The following is a 24,513-nucleotide window of genomic DNA, read 5'->3' as shown; positions in this document are numbered from 1 at the left end:
AGGTGTACTTAATGAAGTGGTCTGCACAGCTGGCGAATATTTGACTCGAGTACATTCAAATCATAGACAAGTCAGTACTGTGGAAAATTAACTCCACAATGAGCCCTAACATTACAATATAATAATAAAGTGGAGTAACAACGACTATTCATTAAAATTACAGTATTTTGTAAACAAGAACATCGATAGTGACTAACTAGGAATATCAATGCAACTCCACAAATCATTACTACATCATTAATAAATACATTTAGAATGTAGAGTAAAACGTTTGAGTATACTTTACTTAAAATAATAATAATAATAATAATACAAAAGATAGCGGCACGTACAGGCTAAAGCTAACGTGCTGGTCAAATCCTTACGGAGTGAAAAGCACCGACTTCTCGAGTGTGACATATCCATCCATTGCCTTGACTAAAGCGGGCGAGCCGGCACCAAGGCCTGCCGAATGGCTACTCACCGAGTTGGCCATCCCTGAGGCCCCGCGTTACTATTATTTCATGGAGACCGAGTTGGGAAAGAGAGTGGAGGGAAGTCCAGTTTGTGCCAGACGGCGGACATGGTCGCCACTCACTGCGCTCCAAGTCACATTCAAGACTTTCCAAGACTCGCCGGCGGTCAAGGGAGCAATTATCAAAAAAGTACATCCGGTATACACTTTCAAAATAATACAAACACACGCGGCCTCACGTTTACTTAACCTGCATTAAGCAGAATTTATAAGATAGTCATGAAAATATAACTAAAACACATGCAATATTTTATTGGAAAAACTACACCGTTGCTCATTGCATCTTTTCTAATGGTGAAAAAAAAGATTGATTTGGAATGCAACAATACATTCGTCTACCCGTATTCCTTTGCTCAATTCCGCCACCTTGTTGACTGAGAGGCAAAGCGCATGCTCTGCAAATGTAGCGCTAGCACGAGAGGAGAAATAACCAATGGGAGAACAGAAGGCAAGCGGCATTCTCGCTGCCTTTATACTTCCTGGGAAACCTGACAAACACGCCATATGTTTAATCTTACACCTGATTTAAGTTGTCACATAAAGTCAATTTAAAATATGTTTAATAGTATATTCAATACATTAAACGTTTGCTTTACAGTACCCGACCACGCAAGATCGCGCCTTTAAATTTTCAATTTTGTCCCCCGGTGCTTGCCGTCCTTCCATGCTCTGGTGAGGCGTTGAATGAGGTAAACTTTATGAAACAGTCAAACTACAAACTTGAATTTCGCTTCAATTGAGATGCCAGCATTACTCAATGTGAAATTCTATATGCGTGATGCACGATAGCTATTATATTGCATGACTTGACGGGCCGATTAGCTTGACAGCGTTGAGAACTGATGTGTAGCTATTAGCAGGTTAGCCACAGTGTTTTTTTCAGTCACAGCTACCAGATAAATATGAATACAGTACCATATGTTTGTTTTGTATCATGCAAATGTCCAAATAGATCTAAATGTGATGATTATGCTGAACTGCACCACTACCTTGATTGATTTAATATTATATTTAAGTTAACTTGACAAACCCCATTTAGAAATGAGTCCATTTTTAAAAAAAATTTGCTTGTCAGCTGTATTTTATTCTACACTAACGTCCACCGGAAACGTTGCGTGTTAACAATATACAATTCACTTTTATTCGGCACTGTTCTCTGCGCATGTTTTATTTTCGATTGTTCTGCAAAGTTCTTTCAGTAAGTTACCACTGTGATAATAAATAATTTTACACTTTTAAATTTGTTTATACCTTAATATTTTAAAATTTTTATAAAAAAAAAAAAATCTTAAATGAACATGAAGTATAGAATATTATGTGTATTTTGGCTTGGGTTTATTATAACTCATGCAAGGCTCTTTTTTTTTATTACGAATTTAATAGTTCTAACTGCTGTCATACAATTAAAATCAAATAGAGGGATTTTGCACTAATTTAGCAATAACAAGTCCAGTAATATTGCTGTGTTGGACCATGTTGTAGCACCTGAAAGGCCTCCCAAACTCCAATGTTGTGAATTTGACGCGTGCGCAATAAAGCCTCGTTGCTGTCCTTTCTAAAGCTCTGTTGGCTCAACAAGTACTGCAGCATTGTCCTCCCTTCTGTCGCTAATGCAGACCTTTGCACTTGCAGCTCTATATTGTTCAACAGTATGGAAAATATGCAACAGAAACCTCTGGAACACAAACCATGAATGCTTAGAGGCTTTCCTGAGTGAAGTTGAACATCTAAAACACCAGAGACGCATGTTGTGATAGAAGACTGAATCTTGAGCACCTTATCAAGCTTCACAGATGTTCATTTTGGAATGACAGTACAAGAAGGAGCGTTTGAAATCTGTCCTGTCCTCTGCTGTGTTTTTGTGTGTGACTTACCTGCTTGTGTCGCTTGTCAAGCAGCTTGGTGGTGAGAGCCAGAGGCTGCTGGCATGCTGCTGTTGGACAGGAGGACACACATTCTGCTTATCAGATAGAGAACAGTTTTGAGGGGGGAGGGTTGGGTTGGATGGGTTTTGGGTGGGTGCCGGGTTTAGGCTTGTTGTTTGTCTTTCCAGTCATGTTAAAGCGTTATATCGGCTTACGAGTGCTGATGCGTTACACTTTTTTTGTTTTTTTTTTTGTTGCAAAAACAGCAGATCCAAACCTTGTCTGCTTCTCGTAACTGTGCATTTTGTCCCAAGGTGGGCCCACCATAATGTTGCCATGTGAATAATGTAATAATGATTTATGTCACGGCTTCAAGCTGATAACGTGACGACACAGGACAGGGATCGTCTTTCAAAAGCCTCGAGGCTGCATACTTGGGAGTGCGACCGAATCTTTGCGTTGGTGACAGATGGCCGCATCGCTTGTCTTTCACAGGCTGAAAGCTGATACTTGTGTTTTTAACGGGAGGGTGGGGCTAAGTCCTCTCACACCCCCACGCCACCTTCCATCTTTGGAACCATGCTGAAAAATATTGATTTCCTTATCTAGTTGTGTTGTTCATGCTTTCCTAGGCAGGATGGAGGCCTTAAAGGTGCGACTTGACTTCCATAGCTCCATCATACAAGTCCAGGTGAGCTGCAAAATTGCAAGATTGTTTACTTGTATAAATATATGTGAACCGTCTCCAGTTTTTAAGCTTTATTATTGTAAAAGTCTCGCAGAATCACTCAAGTTTCTTGGTTTGCTGCTTAGAAACAAACGTGAAGCTTCAGTTCCCTCCGCAGTCTCGATTGGGTTGAAGTCTGGGGATTGCAGAAAACCGCACACATTCCCACCTCCAAATAGCTCAAATTTGGTTTCTTCCGACCACACAACTTTCTCCCGAACCTTCACTGAGTCATTAGATGCTCAATGGCAAAGACGAGATTGAAATTGAGAAAAAAAAAGAAAATTTAGCCATCAAACAATCATTTACTATGATTAACATATATTGTTGCACTGACTTTTTTGTTGTTGTGCAGGCGGTGCGAAGGCTTGTTGCTGCTGTGCTTAAAGAGAAGGACCAGACTGGACAACTTAGCATGTCCTCCAGTCAGGTGAATTTGTTCAAATTCACTTTTTCTTTCAAGTGCAAGGTCGTCTGGGTTCAGTTTTTCAGTTTTGAAAAGTAACCCGTCTCCGCGTGAGCCCCTTAATTGGCTGGCGAAAGTCCACGCAAGCTGACGTGTTTGTTCCCGCATGTCAGGGCTCTGCATTGGAGACCCTGTGGGAGCAGTGCTGCAGCGACTGCGCTGTGGTGCGCTCGGCCTGCTGCGACGCTGTCGTGCTGCTGGTGGATCAAGACCACGCCGACCTTCACCACGTCCTCGACAGGATCCTCAACTTGCTGCCCTCTGCTCAGTATAGCTTCTCGCTCCTTCCTCGTTGCTTCCCTACTTTGCGCTTGTTTGACACAAGTCGTCCTCAGGAACGTCCGGGGGTTGGTCCAAGTCGTGGGCAGGCTGCTCCAGATGCAGGCGGACCACCGAGACCGGGACGCCCCCTTCACGTGTCCTTACGGGATCAGGTCAGTCGCGTACGGCCGCGATTTCCAGCCACTGTGTCACGGCACGGTGATGTGCTGTGAAATCAAGTCATCGGGTGTGCGATGCCAATTTCAGTTCACTGACTTGCTTTGTCCTTCTTTTTCTCCCATTATTTTTAACCACCATTTTTTCCACCGCTCACATTCGTTCCTGTTCCTTTGTCCTCTTCCGTTCCGCTCGTTCCCTCAACCACTCTCTGCATCTGTCTGCCTCCCCGGTGGGAAGATGAATGCGTTTCTGGGGGCCGGGAAATGTCTCGGCCGCCATTGGTTACTTGGCCTGGCACATGCTGCCGGGTCACCGTAAGTGCCAGTGGATTAATGGAGGACGCACACTGGCGGCCATTGTTAAGCGTCTGCTCGCAATCTGCGAGACGAAATCTGGAGCCACTTTGGTCGGTCGGAGTTAGTCTGGCCCAATTCGGCGTTCCCAAAATACTCCGAATCCATCTGGTCCATCTGCCCTGCTGAGGGAGACGAAGGCAGTGAAATCTTCACCAGAATGTCAAAGCATTATTCATGAAAGAACAAGTAGCCGGCAGTGTCCCCCCGCTTTATCGCAGTACGTCACGTGTGCCCCCACGGTTTGTGGTGATGCTTTTTATGGATTTCGTCGTTATGCACAGGGGCCAAGACCTGCCATGGGTCGCGAAAAATTAAAATCTGCAAATAACTGCTGTTTTCAGAGACAGACTGGTATTCCATGTGGATTGATTTTTTTTTTTTCTTTGTAGCCTGTAACAGCAGAGACAAAGAATCGCCATCAATGCATCGAGCATGTACACAATGATGAACCCATGTTACATGAAAAAAAAAATGTGTGGGCTGAGCAAATCTGTTTTTTTTTTCTATGATCTCTATATTGTGGATTTTTACTAAACAAAAATGTAAACGGAACATTTTTGTTTTTGCTCCCATTTTTTTTATGAGATGAACTCAAAGATCACAAATTTTAAACAATTTCTCTCAAATATTCTTCACAAACCAGTCGTAATCTGTAATAGTGAGCACTTCTCCTTTGCCGATATAATCCATCCTCCCACTTCACAGGTGTGCCATATCAAGATGCTGATGAGACGCGATGATTAGTGCACAGGTGTGCCTTAGACTTCCCACAATAAAAGGTGCACACCTGTGCGGTGGGATGGATTATCTCGGCAAAGGAGAAGTGCTCACTATTACAGATTTCGACTTGTTTGTGAAGAATATTTGAGAGAAATGGTGATAATGTACTTGTGGAAGAAGTTTCAGATATTTGATTTCATCTCGTGAAAAATGGGAGCAAAATAAAAAAAAAAAAAAAAGTGTTGCGTTTATGTTTTTTGTTGTACATATATTGTGGAAGAAGACATTACAAAAAAAAAAAAAGTTTCCAAGAAGAACAATAAGTACGATGTCCCCTCAAAACCTTCTTGTCCTCTCACCTACACAGGAGCAGTCCTCACCCATTCATAACGGCCCTGGAGAACCGTCCCAATTGCTGGACCGCCATTCTCACCGTCATCGATGACTTTGTTCAGCAGGCTGTTGACAGGTAATCCGCATCCCAAATCCTGTCTCGCTCACAGTAACGGCTGCTGTGATGTTGTGTGTGATAAACCAGAAACGAAGCCGCCTACGTGGCCATGCTGGTCCCCTTTCTACGCTTCCTCTACTGCGAACCCGAGAGGCGGCCCGAGCACGGCCTCCTCCGACAGGGTCTCCTCCAGACGCTCGTCCCCGCACATCCGCTCGCTACGCCCGGCAATCAAAACAAGGAGCAGGACGAGAACTCGCCGGTGTCCGACGGTTTGCTTCTGTGCCTCTGTCAGCTGGTGCCGCGCGTGCCCGTAAGTCGGAGCAAACGGCAACGCATTTCAAAATATTAAGACCAATTAAAAAAAAAAAAAAATACAAACACTATAATTATGCAAGTTCCTATTGGACCAAACATAATTTGTAGTAATATATATTCATAATTGTATGTATTTATTTGTTTTTTATTTATGTTAGCAAAATTTTGAAATTGGAGTGCAGCCGGTGCACTGTGCGGTACGACGATCATTTATTTTTTTGGTCCAAAACGAAGAAAATGTTTAAGCATTTAAAATGATTAAAGACGAATTAGAAAAAAAATAGAAACACTATAATTATGTAAGTTCCTATTGGACCAAACAGAATTTAGAGTAATGTTTTTTTTATTTATTTATTCATTTATGTTGGAGGGCAGCTGGTGCGCTGTGCGGTCGGACGATCATTTAACAAAAAAAATGTTTACACATTTAAAAATATTAAGACCAATTAAAAACAAATAGAAACACTGTAATTATGTACCAGTAAGTTCCTTTTGGGGACCAAACAGAATTTATAATAATTTTGTTTGAGTGCAGTACGTGCACTTTACAGTAGGACGATTATTTATTTTTTGGTACAAAAAACAAAGAAAATTTTTAAACATAAAAAATAAAAGACAAAATTCTTTGACACTATAATTATGCAAGTTCCTTTTGGATGAACCAAAATGTATCAAATGAGTTATTTTAAAAATGTAAATAAGGTGCAAATGTATAAATTTAAACAATTCAAAAATGAGTATTAATAATCTTTTTTTTGATGATGATGCTGATTTTACAATTGTGGTGTGCAATCTTTGGAATTGTGATTGAACAGCCCTATAAACAATGAACCGTTTGTAATATTTGCAATGGCAGGTGGACGGCGTGGAGGCGGTGCTGGAGCTTCACTGGTTCGTCCGCGTTCTGCTTCCCAGTCTGTCGGCAAAGCGCCAGGAACCGCCGTGGAGCAGCGAGAGCGTTTGTCTGCTGCTCCGGCTGCTGTGCGCATGTCAGCGCTGCCTCAGCTTCAGCGGAGACTTTCGACCTCTCGTCGGCTTGATGGCCGAGCTCATCCCGACATGCGGGCAGGTCAGCCGGCAAGAATCGTTTGTTTCGTCATCGACAATACGACTATTAGTAATTCACCTGTTTGTAGGCGGTGCCTTTGGACGAGCTGTTAATGGGTGTAGCCTTGCTCCTGTTGGAGGCCCCCGCGGCACAGCAGAGTTGCCTGCTCAGTCTCGGTAAAACAAAAAAGAACAAAATACTTTACAACAAATTGTGTGATTTAAAACATGACGTATTTTTTTTTTTTGTTGCTAATTTCCCCAACCTTCTGTCCAGTACAAACTTTAGTCCCCGAGCACACCGAGCCGTCCCATTGGATGAGTCCGGTCCTGGTTCTGCCCGTGATGCAGCTCCTGTCCTGTTCGGATCTCTCCGAGCCGCTGGCGGAGCGCCGCACGCACGATCTCAACCAGAAACTGGCTCAGAGCGTTTTGCACAGCATTACCAGGCAGACCGCCGAACCCCAACAGGTACCTCCAAATGCAAAATTAATTCACACTTGATTGTATCGCAAATCATCTTTCTTCATTAACTCTTTTACTGCCAAACATTATCCAAAAAGCCAATTTTGAGCATTTTCACTCATCTTTCAAGGCAAACAATATTGTGTGCTATAACTACCATATGAAATATTGGATTCCGTTCTCTCATTAGAAAAAAAAAAAAAAGTGTGATTCTACCTTATTCCTTTCTTTAGTAATCAACATTTGAAAATAGCTAATTTGAGTGACACCAAGCTATAACGGAAAAAAAAACAAGCTATTTGTGAAAAGATACATTTTCTGCACAACAGTCACTTTGACGCGAATATTTGTTGTTTAGTGACACTCTGTGAATTAGATTTAATGTGACAAATATTTGAAAACGTATTTCCTATGATCCGCCATGTTTTCATGTAATATGATCCACGGGATCGCATCGAAAAGTGATACAATGCTGCCATCTGCTGACCATAGTTAGTGTTTACTCATTCATGAAGCCGGAGCTGCGCAAGACGTTGCGCTGCCCATTGGGAAAAACGAACAAACAAACAAACAAACGTTGACATCAATTGGCGGTACTCATTTCCATTAACATTAATTAAAGTTCTTGGCAGGAAAAAAGTTAAAATGAATGAAAAATGTCATGAATCCGTTTGAGCCCTACAAAAAAGTAAAATAAAATTGTTTACAAAAAAATAGTACTCTGCATTAAGCTAGCAGATTTTTACAAGACAAAGTTATGTGGTTTGTTTAAATACGCAACGTAAAATTGTATTTGTTTTATGTTTAGTTTTCCAGTGAAGGTCAACTTAGTGTGGCATTAAACGGCTTCAAACAAGCACACTTGGCATAGTTTTTCATTTTGTCACTGTTGAACTCAAATGATTGCTTGCACCCATTCCGAGATGAATCCAACGCGCTCCTTGTTGTCAGTGTCATCTACCAGAAAGGCGTCTTCTGACTCCTTGGTTGAGTGAAGTGAGAGCGGCCGCGTCGACGCTCGGCCAGGCGGTCCGGCAGCCATCGTTTGCCGTCGACTGGCTCGTCTCGCTCGCCTCGGCCCTGCAGTCAAAGCAGCGGCTGCCGAGCTCCCTCGCGCTCGTCCTCAGCCACCTCCTCGTCAGCGGTCGGGATGGCGTCTGCCGGTTGGCCTTGGACGCCGTACGAGCCGTTGCGGCCGCCGACCCCCAGCAGGTGAGCTGCTTCGGGTTTCGCTGCTTTTGTCTCGACGACTGAACCAACGTGAATCGGTGTCAAACTCTGCTTTCAGAGTTTGTCGCTCTCCGCTGGCTACTTAAGTGACATTTATGCACATTTTTTTTTTTTGATGATAAACGAGAACGAAAGCCTTTCTGCATTCAGCTGTGGGCTTTCTGCTGCTGTCAGACGTCCCTCTGAGCCTGCGGGACTGCAATGTGACTCAGTCCGGCTCCAGACAATGATGTGAAATAACACGCGCTGCCACGGCTGCTCGTTAAGAGGATTCCCCTGCTGTTCTAATTGCTCCCACCGCGCCGCTTGCGCCGGGCATTTATGGAGTGGAAGAAGCCTGTTGACAAATTGGATTGTTCTCCGCAGCCGAGATCAGCAACTCATGTCTGCATGTACGGAAAATTGTTTTTCCTGGCTCAAATTGGGGCAGAGGTGGTACCGTCCTGACTAGGATGGGCGACTACCAATACCAGGTATCGGTTACCATCACTAACTATAAATTAGGAATTATATGAATACAAACATATAAATAGAAATATTCTCCAATTTGGGAGGAGCAATATGGCGGCCTCACGACCTCAAAAGTCTTGACCTATTGGCTACACAGTCATATATTCAGATCAGTGGGTTGCTCCATGATCGGTTTCCTCTTCGGTACGATAAAGTTAAAACAAACAAACAAATGGGTCATTTCTTCAGGTCTTACCGGTGCACTGCTGCTATAGCGCCGCCATAAGCTCAGCTGGAGCGCTGCGGCTGCGTTGAGCGAGATCCGTCGCCGCCTCCAAATTCTGTAAATGGGGAAAACCGTGGTTGGTACCTTTCTGTGAAAGACGGGTGAAAAATGCAATCGTCACGGAAACAATTTGAAACAGACCAATGTAGTAATAAATAAAGAAAGATGGAGCGAAAATTAACAAATGATTTGGGGGTTTTTTCACTCTCCTGATGGAGCACTTTAAAACAACCACGGCTGCATACAAAGTGCCGTACATGACAGCAGCTGAATCAGACAAACTACCTGTTGACAGGCACCTGGATTTTCTTCCTGCTGGATTCGGTTGTCACCGTTAAAAGTATCATCTAGCTCGCTTATTTGAACGATAACCTCTGCATTTTAGGTCCCGTCCCTTCTGCCGGTGCTGCTGTTCAAGCTGAGGAAAGAAAAGGATCCATGCCTGACTCACGCGGTGCTTGAATGTCTGCCAAATCTCGGGACTCACAAGGTACAGCACTGGACATCAAGTTTGATAGAATAGGCTGCTAAAAGCTGCAAAGTCGATTTTTTTCAAAGTGTATTTTTTGCAGCTATGTGTGCCGGCGGTCCTGCAGACTCTCGGCATGCTCGCCAGCAACCCGAAACTCAAAGCGCTGGCCATGCGGCTGACTACGGCTCTTTGGAAGAAACAGGTGGCTCGGCGACCGTTGGAAAATCCTTCCAGCGTCAAACGTGATGGAGCGTTTTTGTTTGTGTTTTTGTTTTTCTTTTTGTTTTTGCACCAGGACCGCGTTTACCCCGAGCTGCAGCGTCTGCTGGCTCAGCCGGACAACAGCGTGGTGACGGCGAAGGAAACGCAATGGGAGCAAGTTGTGGCCAGAGCGGCCTGCCTTCGAGACGTCTGCCGAGAGAGGTCCGATCACTCGAAACGTGCTTCCTGGCTGTTCAGGATGAACTCTCACACACTACTGAAATGTTCTCATTCACAATGCTGAAATCCTTTCAGGTATCATACTGAAATACTCGCTAATAATGTAATACACTGGACGCATTTCAGTAGTGTGTGTGAGTGAGAAAGATTAGTTTAGTGCGTGCATGTGTTTCATCCAGTGTCTAAGAGCTTTTCAGGAGTATGTGTAAACAAAACAAAAAAAATCTGTTTGAGCATTTTCGAACAGTAGTGTGTGAGAGTATTTCAACAATGTGCTTTTGAGTGAAAAAAGTCGGTAATATGAGCAAAAAAATGTGTGTGAGTGTGTTTCAGTTGTGCATGTGAGAGCTCTTCAATTATGTGTGAGTGTTTAAGTATAGTAAGAGCTTTTCAGTACTGTTAGCGGTTTTAGTCTTTTTAGTAGTGTGTGTGAGTGTTTAATTAGTTCGTATGAGTGAAGAAAAATAGTTAATGAGAGTTTTAATAGTGTGAGTCATCAAACGAAATAGTAGTGTAAATGTTTTTTTTTTAATTATTTCAGTAGCAATCGTGACAGTGTTTCAGTAGTGAATGTGAGAGCATTTCAATAGTGTATATGAGTAAAAAGTTGACAGTAATGAATGATTTTTTTTCGTGTGAGACCTTTTCAGTTGTATGTGTTTCAGTAGTGTTTACATTATGAAAGTGTTTGGTTTGTGTGAGTGCTGCTGTGTGTGTTTTTCATCTGAGAGCTTTTCAGTTGTGGACATGAGTGAAACACATGTAGGTAGCCTATGAAAGCTTTTCAATAATGTGCGAGTGAAAAAAATCAGTAGTGTGTGAGATGATCCTGAATGATTGATGTCGTTAGCTCCAGCTCATGGAAAACGAATATATTGTGTGTGCGTGTGCCAGGCCTTACCAGCATGGAAGTGACATGTTGGCGGCCATTGCGTTGACTCTGAAGCAGTGCACGCGAGCCGACCAGGTGACCCCCGCAGTGCTCGCCCTCCAAGGACTACAGGAGCTGTGCCGTGCAGAGGTGGGCTAGGAAACAAAACGTGTCTTGACTTCATCTTGAAGTTTTTTTCGTTCTGTGACCATATTGGGAACTAAAAATGCCTTTTATTATATCAGCTTTCCCAACTGAAATGCATAGAAATGCCATTCAACCATTCAAGCCCCGACATTTAAGATTTTTAACTTTGTTTTTAATCATAAAAAAGTTTTGGACTGTATAGAAACATATGCAAATAACAAAATTGAATCTAATGTAAATCATTAAAATGGGGATCATAATTTTATGTTCCAACAATTCAGTCCACATGTGAAGCCCCTTCTGGTGTGCGTGCCTTGGCCACCAGGGGGCAGTATAACCCATACATTTAATGTACATTCAGCATTGATATGAAAGTTTTTTGGGGAAAAAAAAAAAAAAGTTTGCTATTTGAAGTGATTTTGCAGAATACCTGCACAAAAAATGGGATCACAAAAGTACAAAACGCAATTCCTGTACATTCACAACTTATAGAGATCACTGTCGCCATCTAGTGTTAAGTGTTTGAAGTCACTTGTAAGTTGAAGTTTTTGCTCATCAGGGCCCTTATGACTGTGAAAACGATATAAATGAATAATAATTAAGTGCAAGCAAATATTTGACCATAAAGTTCAACCCTCTAGAGACCCACAAGGGTCCATTTTCCAGAATTAGTCCCGTTTTTGAATTTGAGTATGTTTTTCAGGTAGTGGACATCGTGTCAACTTGGAGAAGTCTCGGACCGGAACTGAGGTGCGACTCTCGTCCACTGATGGTCAAGGTCGTTTCTCAGCTTCTGGCTTTGCTTCCCCAACTCGCTGTCAAGTCCGAGGAGTACGAGGTGCATGCAAAAATAATAATAAACAGCATTGTGGCATATATATTAATGACAGACTCACCTCCTTATATCCTTGAACCAATTTCTTTTTTTTTTTTTTAGAAACTAAATGAGGAAGCAGTCAGCTTTCTGTGGCATTACGCTGTCAACAAGGTCTGTGTAGAAGACACAGCGGCACAATTCGATGTTGTGACGGGCGAGCCCTTTGACCCTCTTTTCTTTTCTTTTCTTTTTGTTCGGCAACAGGATCCAGAGGTGGCCAGATGTGGTTTTCGGGCCTTGGCAGACTTCCCAGAAGCCGTTCACACAATAAATCATCTTCCAGAGGCAGTTAAGTCAAGTGAACTTCATTTGTATAGTTCCAATTCACAACAAACGTTCTCAGTCCGCTTCTTCATCTCCTCGGTTTCTCACCGTTGGCTGTCGTAGGCCAGGCCTGCCGTCACGCCGCCCGAGCGCGAAGACGAGGAGCAGGATGGGATGGAGGAGGAGAAAGACCTCTCCGTCGGCGGCTCGTCGTATGTGAAGTTGCTGACTCTCACGCCCGCGCCTGCTCTACCAGGTGAATGACGTCGCAGCATCTCTGTGTCGACGGCACTCTCTTGAGAAGTGATTCTCAAAGTGTGCTATGGCTCCCTCCAGTGGTACCCAAAAGAATAATTGTCCAGTATCACTGGGGAACAACAACAACAAAAAATCTGATCTGATGAGTTCGATTTTTATGCTGATTAAAGTTAAAATTGGCATGTGAGAGAATTGCAGTCAGTTATTTTTTTTCTATCATGTCAAGTTTTTTCTCTCCAGCTTGCCCTCAAAATTCCAGATTAGCTGTAGTAAGAGGCAAGTCAATAAGACTGCCTTTACTTTAGGAATGATTTAAAAACATATTTTTGTTGCATGAAATGTAGAAAGACAAGTATAAATTTTTTTTAGGTGAAATCCTGAAAAACACTATTTAAAATTTGAAATAAAATAATTATTTTACATCGTTAAAATAAAACAATTTTAGATTTTAAAAAATTGTTTTTCTGGATTTCACCTAAAAACAAAACACTTGTATTTTAATTGTTTAATGTTTTAAATTTCTTTATTTTATTTTTAATAAAAACAAACCTTTGTTCTTAAAGGCACACTTCCAATTATAAGTGGCAAAATTGTAATTTTTATGCAAGATGGGAGATGGCTATCTGCCAAATGTAACTATTAAAGTAACTTGTATGTACTGTCGTTACTTTTTAAACGGGTTATTCAGTAAAGTAACTAAGTTACTTTTCAAAACTTGACATGATGGAGAAAAAGACAGACCAAACTCAACACAAATTGTGTTCCCCAGTGTAAGCAGAGTGTTACTGTTAACGACACATTGCTACAAAGTAAATGAAGCCATCAAAAGTCCAATTTTTGACAAATACTTGCACCACTGATCAACAAATAAACAACTGTCAACTTATGCCGCACTCTGCAGCCTTGGAGCTTTTTCTGACGTCGCTCGTCAAGCAGGAGATGAGCCAGATGCCGAGGGGCGTGTATTTTTCTGCCCTGCGGGGAGGCGGCCTGCGTTCGGACCAGGGGAAAACCGTGGCGGGGATCCCAGCCTTCATGTTGAAGTCTTACGAGAAGAACAAGCAGCCCGGGCTCAAGCCAGGCCTTGCAGGTGATGGTTAGCAAGTGTGCAAGCAAAATCCTTTACTGTGAGGCAGACTCAAACAATATCTTGTTTTTATTTCTATAACGTCTTTTTTTTTTTTTTGTGCGTTGCAGCTGGCCTGTTGCTTTGCTACGAGCTACCGCAGCAGACGGATCGCGAAGGCCGACCCATGCAGCGCCACCTCCTCAGCCGCAGTCGTAGTTATCAACAAACAATGGCCGCCCTCATCCACGAAGTACTCGCATGCTCCTCCTCTCTTTTTTTTTTTTTGGGTTGCTTTTTGAAACGCTCACGTTTTCGTGCCGTCCGCAGGTGAACATTCAGCCGTCCGAATGGCACCGCGCGCTGCTCCTGCCTCAGGCGTGGCGCGCTTTCATGAATCGCACTTTCCACGCCGTCCTCGAGGTGCGTAAAAGCTATCTTGCTTGTTTTTTTTCCCCCCGAGGACAAAAATATGTCCAAGCCACTTTCTTTGTGTTCAGGGTCGACGTGCTGATCTGGAAATGCAGCGCAAAAAAGACCAAGAGGACCAAGAAGAACTGCAGTACAACCAACATTGCGCCTGGATGTGGTGAGCGTCGCGTCCATTTCACGCCATGTCATCATAAATCGTCTCTCGCCGTTTTCTTATTTCCTCCTCACTCGTTCTCAGGGCCAGAGATCACTTGGCGGATTCCATCAAACGTGCAACAAAGTGAGCGAAAGCACAGTTGTGCTATTTTTTTCGAGGCTAATCTTGCACATGTGTCGTTTAGGGATAGTCCAGTCGTTCAGGGAAACTCCGTACTGGCTCTGAGCGGCCTGGCTGCCGTCGTGGCCAAATACGAACGCAACATGCCGACGGATAACGACGCCGGGCTCAAAGTAAGATCTGTTTTCAAGGCAGGCTCGCAGGGCAAACGCCTTCAAGGGTGGCGTTCTTGCTTTCAGGCTGGGCCGGAGTTTGTACCCACGAGTAGCTGGTTGGCAATGGTGCTCGACACCCTGCTCAGCATCATCAGCAGCAGCTACAAGGCCAAAGGACAAGTTTTTCCATGCTACCTGCATGTAAGTTGCCAGAAATATACTGTATATGGTCATAAAAAAAAAAGGCAGCCAAATGCATTTGAAATAAATAATAATAAATATCCAAGTCATGACTGGTTGAGAGGATGGATGGATGACATATTTACTGTACATCCATAAGCAAGTGATCTGGCGTATCATTCAATAGTACTTAATGGGCATCAGCATGGTGACATCACAACATGGCGGCCCACATTAAAATTAGCCAAAGTGACTGGATGGTAGCGTGCAATTTCACAACAAAAGCTCTCAAATGTAGGAAAATGTGTTGTGGTCCAATGAAACCAGCGGTGAACTTTTTATTCTTAAAAGTTCTGTTTGCCGCCCTGTTAATCTTAAAATGAAATTGAAATTAAATAAAAGGTAAAATAAATGATGAACAATTCTAAATAGTAAGTTAGTCTGCTGGAAACAAATGTTGGGAAAAGCCTACTAGAACTGCTGAAAATTATTTTGGAGTTAATTAGAGGCACTTTATGATGGCAGGTGTGCACTGGCTCCCACTCAAACATGAGTTTGAAAGTGACACGCACAATTATACCACAGTTAGAAGAGGGTGTGCAGTGCTGCGCAATATATCGAAAAATATCGATATCGCGATATTGGCCCTTGCAATATGCATATCGCAAAGGCACGCAATCAGTTTTATATGGAATTTTATGCTTTTTATATGAATTTGACCAGTCAGATGCTAACTAAAATGTGCATCGCCATTCAATCGTTGAAAATGATCAAGACGTAATTACAATTAATTAACTAAGATTACATGAAGGTTGCTTATTTTGCCCCATGAAAAATGTTTTTCTTTCATTAGGTAATAAAAATGTAATTTCTTGAGGTACATGTTAAATATCGCAATAATATCGATATCGCTATGTTCAGCAAGTACATCGCATGTTTTTCCAATATCGTGCAGCCCTCGTGTGCACACTTATGCAATCACATTATTTTTACTTCCCCTCTCAAAAATATTAACCAAAAAATTCCATCGCATCGTACGTCTTGAAACAATTTATCTGGTTCTCATTTTTTTTTTATATCCCAAAAACCTGATGTTGGAACAGGGGTGTGTGGACTTTTTATATCCACTGTGCATTTGTGCTCTTCAGCGCTCCTATTCGGGCGAGAACACGGCGAGCGCCATCGCTCGCTCCTGCGCTAGCCTGGCGCTGTCCTTGCTGGTGCCGGTGCTGGTTCTATGGCACCAAGACAGCCTGAGCCAGGTCTTGTGGGCGCTCCGGGCCGGCCTGCCCGCTTCTCCCGCCGCCGCCGACTCTCAGGCCGTTCAGTTCCACTCCGGCCTGGCTCTCGGCATGGTGCTGTCCGGCTTACATCAGCAACGCCTCAGGTGAACGCTGCGTTGACAGTGACGTTGTTTCCGGGCGCTTTACCTTTTGCCAGTCCCGAGACGTTCCATTACTGACGTGTTTTTTCCTCCGTCTCTCTAGTGACATTTCTCCTCAAAAGGACTCTGATCTGCTCCTCGACGCGCTCTCGGCTCTGGAAGCTTGCTCTTTCGACACCGATGCAGAGTACAAGTCAGTGTGCCATCAGGGGATTGCAACAAAGGAAACTATGACACCAAACGTTCTCCCTCTTCTTGCGTCTTCCTCAGTACCGGTTGCACGTTGGGTCTGGGTCTGGTGCTTTCAGCTCTCTGCAATGGCGGGCAGACGCACCAGCGCGACCGTGTGACCGAGATATTGGACAAACTCATGTGCGCCCTGCAAGACCGCGGCGAGCAGGGGCGCATGATGCAGGAGGTGGGAAAAGAAGTGTCAAAATTGCGGATACAGCGTGAAACAGACTTCCAGTAGAAATCTTTAGAAAGAACACTTGTGATTGACACTTCTGGTCCAATGACATAATTCTCATTTAATGCCTACGTCCGATATTTCTTATATTTATTTATGTAAAATTTAATTTAATTTTTATATTTTATTTTATACGTAAAAAAACATTAGTTTAACCAAATGTAAGTAAAAAGAAAATATTTAACACTTTACACTAAATAAAGCATTTATTTAATAAATTTTTTTTTTTTCAGAGTCTTTTGCAACAAGCATGCATGTGTCAATGCAGCCTTGAAATCCTTGTGTGCAGGTTTTGGCCTACTCGGTGGCGTGCGTCTGCGTCTCGGCCTTCAGCGGTGACATCATCGATCCCTCCAAGGCCGACGAGGTTGTGGGTACTTTGCGCACCTTGACGGAGGAGAGCCAGCAGGTGACAACACAGAATGGATTGGATTATTTTCCTCCATCCTTTCCTTTCTTTTATTCTTCTTCATTTTCCTTCCATTTCTTATATTCTTCCTTTCTTCCTTCTTCTTAACTTGCAACGTTCCTTCCTTACATATCTTCTTGTTTCCTCCCTTCCTGACTTCATTCCTTCCTTTCATACATCTTTTAATTTATCCTACTTTCCTTTCACTTATCCTTCACCCTTCCTTTCTCGCCACGTCATTCTGCTTTCCTTTCATACTGTCGTTTGAGCTTGAGGCGTCGCCATGGCAACACCTGAAATGCCAGTCTCGCTTCTCTGTCGTTCAGACACCAGGTTTCTCCGTGGCTCTGGGCCTGGCGGTCCACGGCCTGTCTCTGTGCGGCCACGGCAAAGCGGAGGACCTCCAACCTCGTCTCCTCGCCGCTTGGGTCAAGATTTTACTGGCAGAGGTGCAGCATTTTGAGCCCGCCCCCCCCCCCCTATTTTTTTGTGTCAAACTGACGTTGTTGTTGTTGTTGTTGTTTTGAGGGTTGTCCCACCATGCAGCGCCTGGCTGCTGTTAACGGACTGGTGGCTTTAGTGGGATCTGAGAATTACCTCATTCAGGTCAAGCGAGCGCCATTATTTCGACGTCAGATCCGTTTGTCTTTCGTTGGATGTAACCCACGTTTGTTTCCCTTTTGCAGCTCAAGAGCGAAATGGAGCTTTCCTCCAATCAGCAGAGCCGACTTAACGAGGTCATTCGGGCCGTATCGCAGGTAACAACACGGATATGTCATACAAACGATGCTACTAATGCACATTGCAGTATCATACGGTCAAAAATAGAGGGAATGATTTCTTGACTGTGGTCTGTTACAACAAATGCAAAGCATTCAATAGTATGACATCAGCATGTACACCATTTTGAACCAATGTAAACAACTGCATTTGAGAATTCAGTTATTCAATAAAAGCAAACCACCTTCATGATGCCAGGTAAATATCAAAAGTGCATACCTATGTTTTAGCTAACCCTTTACTCTAACTGCGCGTCTTAGATCGTAACCTTCTCAGGAGCGATCGGCTTGCAGTCCAACTGTGCCTGCCTGCTGGGCCACTTGCATTTGTCGCACATGTTCACCAGTCACAGTCACGCGGCAGGTAAGTACACGCAAAACAGACACGTGACAATGCTTTTAGCTTTTAACGTTGTCGTCCATTCAGTGCCTCAGGATTTTAGTTACCTCACGGAGAAAAGTGTCATCAGGGCTGTCGTGGATTTGCTCACAGAGGCGGGAAAGAAAGGTTTGCTCATTCACTTATTTGTTAAATTATTTCATAAAATGTCTAACACTGTTAAATGTTCAGTGTTCCCCCTCTGCCTCGCAGTTGCTCATACACATGTGTAAATGTATTAACCCTCCTAATACTTGATTGGGACATCCTAAGTGGCAGTAAACTACATGATGAGTTTACCAACCCTAACCCGTCATGTAGTTTAGTGCCACTTAGGATGTCCCAATCAACGCAGAAAAAGGTAGAGTAAAATAACTTGGTTATAATAATAGTAGGATTAACTTGGTTAAACAGACATTGTTGCAGTGGACCGCTGCCAGTTTCTGAAGTTTAATGTGTTTTACACTTACAGACACGTGTGTACATGGGCACACTATTCTCACACTACTGTACTGTACTCTATTACTTAATGGCACAGATTTACTTGTCTAAATAATAACTGGGCTGCAACATTGCTAATTCACATTAACAAGCACTATCTTAGCTGTACACATGAATAGTTATTAACACACGAGAAAGTTATACAACACACCAAACATGAGCTAATTACTCAAAGTATGATGCACGTAATGAAATTACATCACTGAACATTAATTGCAGCCGACTACGGCCGTAGATGTTACATATTAGTGGCATCCATTGAGAGCATAATGTCCCAACTGAAGGCAGACATGACGTGAAAAGAGAGACAAAACGAGCAAATAAGCACACTATACTTTAGTGCACTTCTCTACCATTGCCTAACATACTGAAGAGAACACGTTGGTGTAGTTAAACGGTGTTTGAGACGCTTAATTAGTTACGGAGCGGACTTTAACGAGGTGCACAACGAGCTGCCAATCAAATCGACGTCGAAGCTTAAGGCACACAACGGCAAAACAGTGCGACAAATAAACACAATATAAAGTAACTAAACGCTATTTAGTGTCACTGTGGCATCTAACTGCATAATAACCGCTATGCAACAAGTAGTGGACGTGACGAGAGGTAAATATAATGACATTACTCTACTCTTAACATGGAACTAGACAATATAATAATGACAACTGTTAATATTTGGAACCTTTCTAACAAACACTTAATTAAGTGAAAATGTGTGTGATTCCCTCCTGGAGTAGTTCAAGTAGCGAATTAGCTACTGGGTGTTAGCCTACATGCTAAGCTGAACACACCACTGTTAGCTAGCGGGGATTCAATGCAAGGCAATGCAGCTCCATTCATATAGTGCATTTAATACACAGCATAATTCAATGTGTTTAGCTTATCATGGTGAAACGATCGGCGGAGTCTCTTCTCTTTTAACTTACCTTCGAAGCATGTGTCTCGCGTTGTGTCCGTGGGTGCGTGTGTGACCGGCTACTGTGATACACGGCATTCACTACTGATTGGTTCTGGCTCTTGCACGGCTAACCAATCAAATGCTGCTATGGGCGTTACGTTGCTGAGTTGGACTCCATAACAGAAAGAGACGCTCTGGGCTGCATTCGAAGCAAAAAGACGGAGTTTTAAATGGATCGCTTATATCGGCCGTCAGATTAATAAATAAGGCCGATGCCAATATGTACCAATATGTCAAATATCGGCCCCGATTATCGACCTTTTTTTTTCAATTAGAAATTGTTGATACATAAAAAAAATAAAGAAGCCTGTACATGCAGGTCCTGATTTTGCACATCCAAGTGTGGTCCAAACGGCATTGACGCCCCTGGCCTCGGTCGGAACCGGCGTCCAGTACCCGCCGGTCAACTGGAGCGCAATCCTGTCCCCTCTGATGAGACTCCGTTTTGGTAAGCGTTCCCTTGAAGCCACGTGCGTTTTGAAATCCATCGCTTGATATTGATAATTTTTTGTGTTGATAGGTGAAGAGGTTCAGCATCAATGTTTGGCGTTGGCTGCAGCTCAAGTTCAGTATTCGCAGAGCGCTTCGCTCTTTCTGGGCTCCTGGCTGTCCTCGCCTCTCGTGTACAGTCTCAGCGTAAGTGTGCACATTGATCTAGTTGGCCAGCAAGACGAGAGGGTTTAACGCTATGATTTGATATGAGTGACATTGCATTTCTCGTTTAGTACCAAACAAGGGCCTTCCTGTACGAGAATCTCTCCTCGTGGATGAAGCACGTCCCCGAGGACAAGTTGCACTTCTTCGTGGACACTCTGGGCCTGCAGACCTTCCGGGAGGACCTCGGACCGCAGCGTCTCTCCCTGCGTCACTCCTTGCTGCGGGGCCTCGCGCAGGCTATGGCCGCGCCCGACCCCCCCAGAGCGTGTTGGACCATGCTGTGTTCCGCCACCGAAAAGATCTTCAGCCTGCTGCCCAACCAGATACAGGTGCCAAGTCTCATTCCTCACTTTCAAAAATTAGTTGACAAATATTGAATTTTTGCTCTTCATGTTTTAGGATAGTGAAGTGGATTTCTATGTGGGAGTTGCCAAATGTTTGTCGGAGATGTCTGACACCGAGATTGACCGCGTTGCAGTTGTCACCGAGGTACAACGTGATCCATGAAAGTCACTCTAAGCGGTGTTCTTAATATTTCGCCACTCTCGAAAACAGAAATAAGCGTTCGATAGCATTCGTAGTTGTTCCACATGCTCGGAAAGTATTCACAGGGCTTTACGTTTGTCCTTTTTTTTTTTTTTTAGAAAATTGCTGAAATAATTTTTTATCTCGAAAAAATCCAGTTGCATTTAATCTGTAGGTTTAAAAAGCAGGATTGAAGAGGATTAGATTTTCTATCATGGTGATCCGTATTTTAAATAGTGTGCTTCCATCTAGTGTACAATAATAGAATCACACCCAAAATAAACTGCAGGCAGCGCAAATTAATGTTGAGGAAAATAATGAAGTGCTGTGAATACCTTTTGGACGCACTGTAGCCAATGATATGACCTTTTAGACCCAGATGGAGAAAACCTGCTTCGTCTTGGCTTACCTGGCATCTCGGGGCAGGATTCCCCTGCTGGCTCTGAACGACGTCATCGCCAGTGTACTCCGCGGTTGGCCGAGCCACCGAGTGGGTTGGATCCTCCTGCAAACGTTTTACCAGTGTCGCCTGGCCGCCAGTGTCACCACAGGTCGCTTTCATTTTTATTATTCTTTTTTTTTAAAAATAAGAACGCAAGGAAGCGTGAGCTGTAACTGTCATTTTATGTGGCAGGCGTTTCCAAGCGAATGGAGTGGCTGCTGGAGTTGATGGGACTCATCCGTAATGTCGTTTACGGCACCGCCGCTGTCACATGTGCAAACATCAAAACGGTGTGTTTGGCGTCTCGGTTTTTGCGATATAACTTGATTTATCAGTGCCTTGGCTTAAAAGTTTACATGTATGTATGTTGTTTTGTTTTTTTTTGTAACACGTGAGCTTCAGGCTGTCTACCACTAGGTGGCGGCAGAGAACTTGTCTTCATTCTTGTCATTTTTTTTGTGCAAGTATTTTGATTAATTCCTTCAAATAGCATATAGTTAAAAATATGTCTAAATACATTTGACTTGCCTTAAAAAAGAAAAAAAAATAGATTTACTCTCTCCTTTTGTGTAGGCTACAGATTTCCTGTTCCAAGTGTTTGCCGCTGCCGTGGTTTCCTGGGGCGACCACTCGGTGCCCCTCCTGCTTGGGGTCCGGTCCCGTTGGTTCCCGTGGAACGCGGCCTCCAAGCCCGCCGCCCTAACGCACGCTCTGTACGGCGCCGAGTCGCTGACGGAGGAGGGCGCCCTGCCGCGATGCCTGCTGGGACTGCCCCGTAGTTTGCCCGCGCTTCTCGACAAAGAACCGTGGAACTGCCATTTGCACAAGGTCGTTACCGGCAACAAATCCATCTTAAACTGGAGACTTCGCATTTGGAGTTGACGTCAAGTGCGTTTGCGTGTGCTAGTTCATAGAGTGGCTTCTCAGTATTGTGGAGGGACCCGAACAAAGCCTGTCCTCGACAACAGTCGACGTGGCTCGAGGTGAGAAAACGCAGAGAATTTGCTTTTCATTTATTAGTGATTTGAAGCTGGTGTTTTCTCATCGTTTCAGCGGCTCTGTTGGCCCTGCGGCACTTCCCTGAGTTGAAGAAGAAATCGGTGTGGACCAGAGCGTATGGCTGGTAATCGACGGCGAGCCGTTTGAGGATACGGACGGATATCGAGGGGATGGAATAAATGCTCAAACGGCTTTGGTGTGATGCCAAGACCAATCGAGATTCAGACCCCAGAACTAGCGACTGTTTTATTTCTTTTGTTATCATTCGGTCCTCTTCATCTTCTTGGCCCACCTCTCCAGCTGATCTCGTCTCTCCTTCAGTGACTGCCACATTGCGAGCAGCCCACCTGAGAAAACAAAAGCAGGATTGATGATTTTCATTGATCTCCCGCCAACTAAATCGACATCTTACCCAACACAAGAAGAGGCAACGAGACCACGAGGACAAATGGACGGTTTCGGGGCGCAGATGCTGTTGAGTTGACCGCATGCGATGCTTCCTCTTCCAGGTAACGCGTCACCTGGCATATCGTCACCCCTGTTAGAAGAAAGGAGGATCGTGACAGACGTCTCGTCTTGTACATCCTCAAGCTCACAAAAGTGAAATTAAAACTGGAATCGCAATGAATGGGATCTTGCACGCTCTTTTTCAGGAAAAATCCTCAAAGTGGTCGAACGGTGACGCAATGATCTGTGCACTTTAAATGGCGCCGGCGAGACAGTTTAGCTCAGCCAGAAAATACAAGCCATGATATTTCACCCAAAATGGCTGCCTTCCTGTTCATCATAACAGAAGCCTGCCATTCATGTCAAAATGGCTGCTGTGCTGTTCAATTTTGGGTACGAATTTTGAGACCTTTTCATTCGTCCTGTGATGATAAACATGTCAAAATGTAACATTCGAATGAAAGGTGAGGCCTAGAATTGATCCCAAAATGTCATGCGTCAAACTCAAAATGGCTGCCTTCCTGTTTAATTACAATTATGGATTTACGTATTAATTAGTGTTTTGTCCGTCTTGTTTCATTTGACATCTTCACTAAATATAATTTTGATTGGTCCAGGCCCTTTTTATGTACGATCCACCAAATTTCCATTTCAATTGGTGAAACTGATGACGGGCAATTTTTTTTTTTTATCGAGGCCATTTTTCATACTTATGAGGCTATTAAACTAAAATGTCTGCCTTGAGCCCTTTTGTGCATCTAGTTTCATGTTTGGTGAAACTGCTGACAAGGTCACCTTCTGTGACGACAGAAAGGACGTATATGGGGATCCACAGGGTGTAACGGGCCCACAGCATGAGCGCGGAGGGGGCGTCCATCACGCACATCACTTCATGGGGGTACCTGGGCCCAAACCGGATTTGCTCCATGTTAGTCATTTTGAAGATGCGCTTTTGAGGCCTGTTCATCTTCACCTCAGCAAGTCCAAGATGTTCCAGAAGAAGAGCTGCACGCACACCACCGGTTCGCTCTGAACCTCCTCGAATCGGATGAGCATCAGCAGGAGGAGGTTCTTCTCTAAAACCTAGACAAAATCAACTTTCACGTCTCGTCAGACCACATGGCCATAAATATGATTGCTTGTACTTGGATGACGCGCGGGAGCAGTCTGGCTTTCTCGATGCGGTCAGCGATGTGGAAAATCTCCAAGATGGAGAGCAGCTGGCAGAGACTCATGACGAAGCCGACCGAGTGAAACGTGTCTGCGAGGGCATCTGCCAAAAAAAAAAAAAAAAAAAAAAAGACCCACTGAGGGCAACCCAAGTTTTCCACTCGTGACCTTAACACCTTTCGAGCTGACCTTGTCCGAAGGTGAGAAACCTGACGACCGTGTTTGTTAGTATCCACGTGTGCCCGCAGAACTGGAACAGATTGTAGGAGAAAATGTAGGCACGTCTGACACTGAGCCTGCATTAAAATAAAATTTTTAAAAAAAATAGACAAAGATAACACAATAATGATTCCACATTTAGTGGCCACAGCTTGTATGAAGTATTATACACCAGAAGGAGTATCACAATGTCTATTGAATGAAGCCTAAAATCATGATGCAGTTTTATTTAATTCAACTATTTTGTTTTCATACAGCACCACCATAAACTTTATAGTAGAAATGTAAACAAACGTATTCCGCCTCAATAAATGAAGCAGTAAGATGTCAAGAGGTCAAAAATGAATATCGCTCACTTACATGGCGTCGTCAAAGTCTTGTTTGCTTTCTCTCCCTCGT

General features: G+C 43.7%; 3 protein-coding genes and 1 long non-coding RNA gene across 20 annotated transcripts in view; 1 reads left to right on the top strand and 3 right to left on the bottom strand.

Annotated features, from left to right (window-relative positions):
- Positions 1-4,994, bottom strand: part of mllt3 (MLLT3 super elongation complex subunit) — a 21,050-nt gene extending 16,056 nt beyond the window's left edge. For 2 of the 10 annotated variants that reach the window (XM_077499002.1, XM_077499005.1), the window contains exon 1: positions 464-804. In XM_077499002.1, the coding sequence (XP_077355128.1) occupies positions 464-475 (12 nt within the window). In that variant the 5' untranslated portion in view covers positions 476-804. Of the gene's footprint in view, positions 1-463; positions 1,104-2,388; positions 3,076-3,443 lie in introns of those variants that run through there. The other 8 variants (XM_077499006.1, XM_077499008.1, XM_077499009.1 and 5 more) reach the window with 7 other exon arrangements.
- On the top strand, positions 959-22,906 carry focad (focadhesin). Of its 6 annotated transcripts, XM_077498979.1 has the most exons (44): positions 1,056-1,203; positions 3,012-3,070; positions 3,462-3,536; positions 3,686-3,840; positions 3,908-4,006; positions 5,457-5,558; positions 5,628-5,853; positions 6,715-6,927; positions 6,995-7,082; positions 7,183-7,376; positions 8,322-8,582; positions 9,722-9,826; positions 9,909-10,010; positions 10,104-10,231; positions 11,144-11,270; positions 11,971-12,105; positions 12,205-12,255; positions 12,349-12,432; positions 12,532-12,664; positions 13,568-13,756; positions 13,864-13,985; positions 14,063-14,155; positions 14,233-14,321; positions 14,403-14,444; positions 14,506-14,614; positions 14,681-14,797; positions 15,925-16,163; positions 16,264-16,353; positions 16,431-16,578; positions 16,919-17,038; positions 17,365-17,487; positions 17,567-17,644; positions 17,725-17,796; positions 18,079-18,181; positions 18,245-18,325; positions 19,975-20,103; positions 20,176-20,291; positions 20,381-20,641; positions 20,712-20,801; positions 21,211-21,388; positions 21,472-21,569; positions 21,853-22,107; positions 22,187-22,262; positions 22,333-22,906. In XM_077498979.1, exons 2-44 carry the CDS (start codon positions 3,017-3,019, stop codon positions 22,404-22,406), a joined length of 5,424 nt encoding a protein of 1,807 aa, XP_077355105.1. In that variant the 5' UTR covers positions 1,056-1,203; positions 3,012-3,016; the 3' UTR covers positions 22,407-22,906. The 6 variants fall into 6 exon arrangements, with proteins under 6 accessions (XP_077355106.1, XP_077355104.1, XP_077355101.1 ...); XM_077498978.1 differs by having other exon boundaries at positions 960-1,203; positions 9,909-10,231; positions 22,310-22,906; XM_077498975.1 differs by having other exon boundaries at positions 961-1,203; positions 9,909-10,231.
- On the bottom strand, positions 6,010-19,663 carry LOC144003139 (uncharacterized). Of its 3 annotated transcripts, XR_013278894.1 has the most exons (5): positions 19,624-19,663; positions 11,151-11,275; positions 9,307-9,391; positions 7,172-7,380; positions 6,010-7,078 (listed from the first exon to the last, which is right to left on the bottom strand). It is a non-coding gene; the product is annotated as an uncharacterized LOC144003139 (long non-coding RNA). The 3 variants fall into 3 exon arrangements; XR_013278892.1 differs by lacking the exons at positions 6,010-7,078; positions 7,172-7,380 and having other exon boundaries at positions 7,397-9,391; XR_013278893.1 differs by lacking the exons at positions 6,010-7,078; positions 7,172-7,380; positions 19,624-19,663 and adding an exon at positions 12,164-12,771 and having other exon boundaries at positions 7,397-9,391.
- Positions 22,507-24,513, bottom strand: hacd4 (3-hydroxyacyl-CoA dehydratase 4). The gene is made up of 7 exons (XM_077499022.1): positions 24,475-24,513; positions 24,085-24,191; positions 23,871-23,998; positions 23,699-23,808; positions 23,521-23,627; positions 22,691-22,816; positions 22,507-22,625 (listed from the first exon to the last, which is right to left on the bottom strand). Coding segments are annotated over exons 1-7 (666 nt in total). The 5' UTR covers positions 24,477-24,513; the 3' UTR covers positions 22,507-22,539.

Source organism: Festucalex cinctus, chromosome 16, assembly GCF_051991245.1.
Source record: "Festucalex cinctus isolate MCC-2025b chromosome 16, RoL_Fcin_1.0, whole genome shotgun sequence".
Classification (NCBI taxonomy): domain Eukaryota; kingdom Metazoa; phylum Chordata; class Actinopteri; order Syngnathiformes; family Syngnathidae; genus Festucalex; species Festucalex cinctus.
Note: the sequence above shows the minus strand (reverse complement) of the source record. Positions and strands in the feature narration are given on the sequence as shown.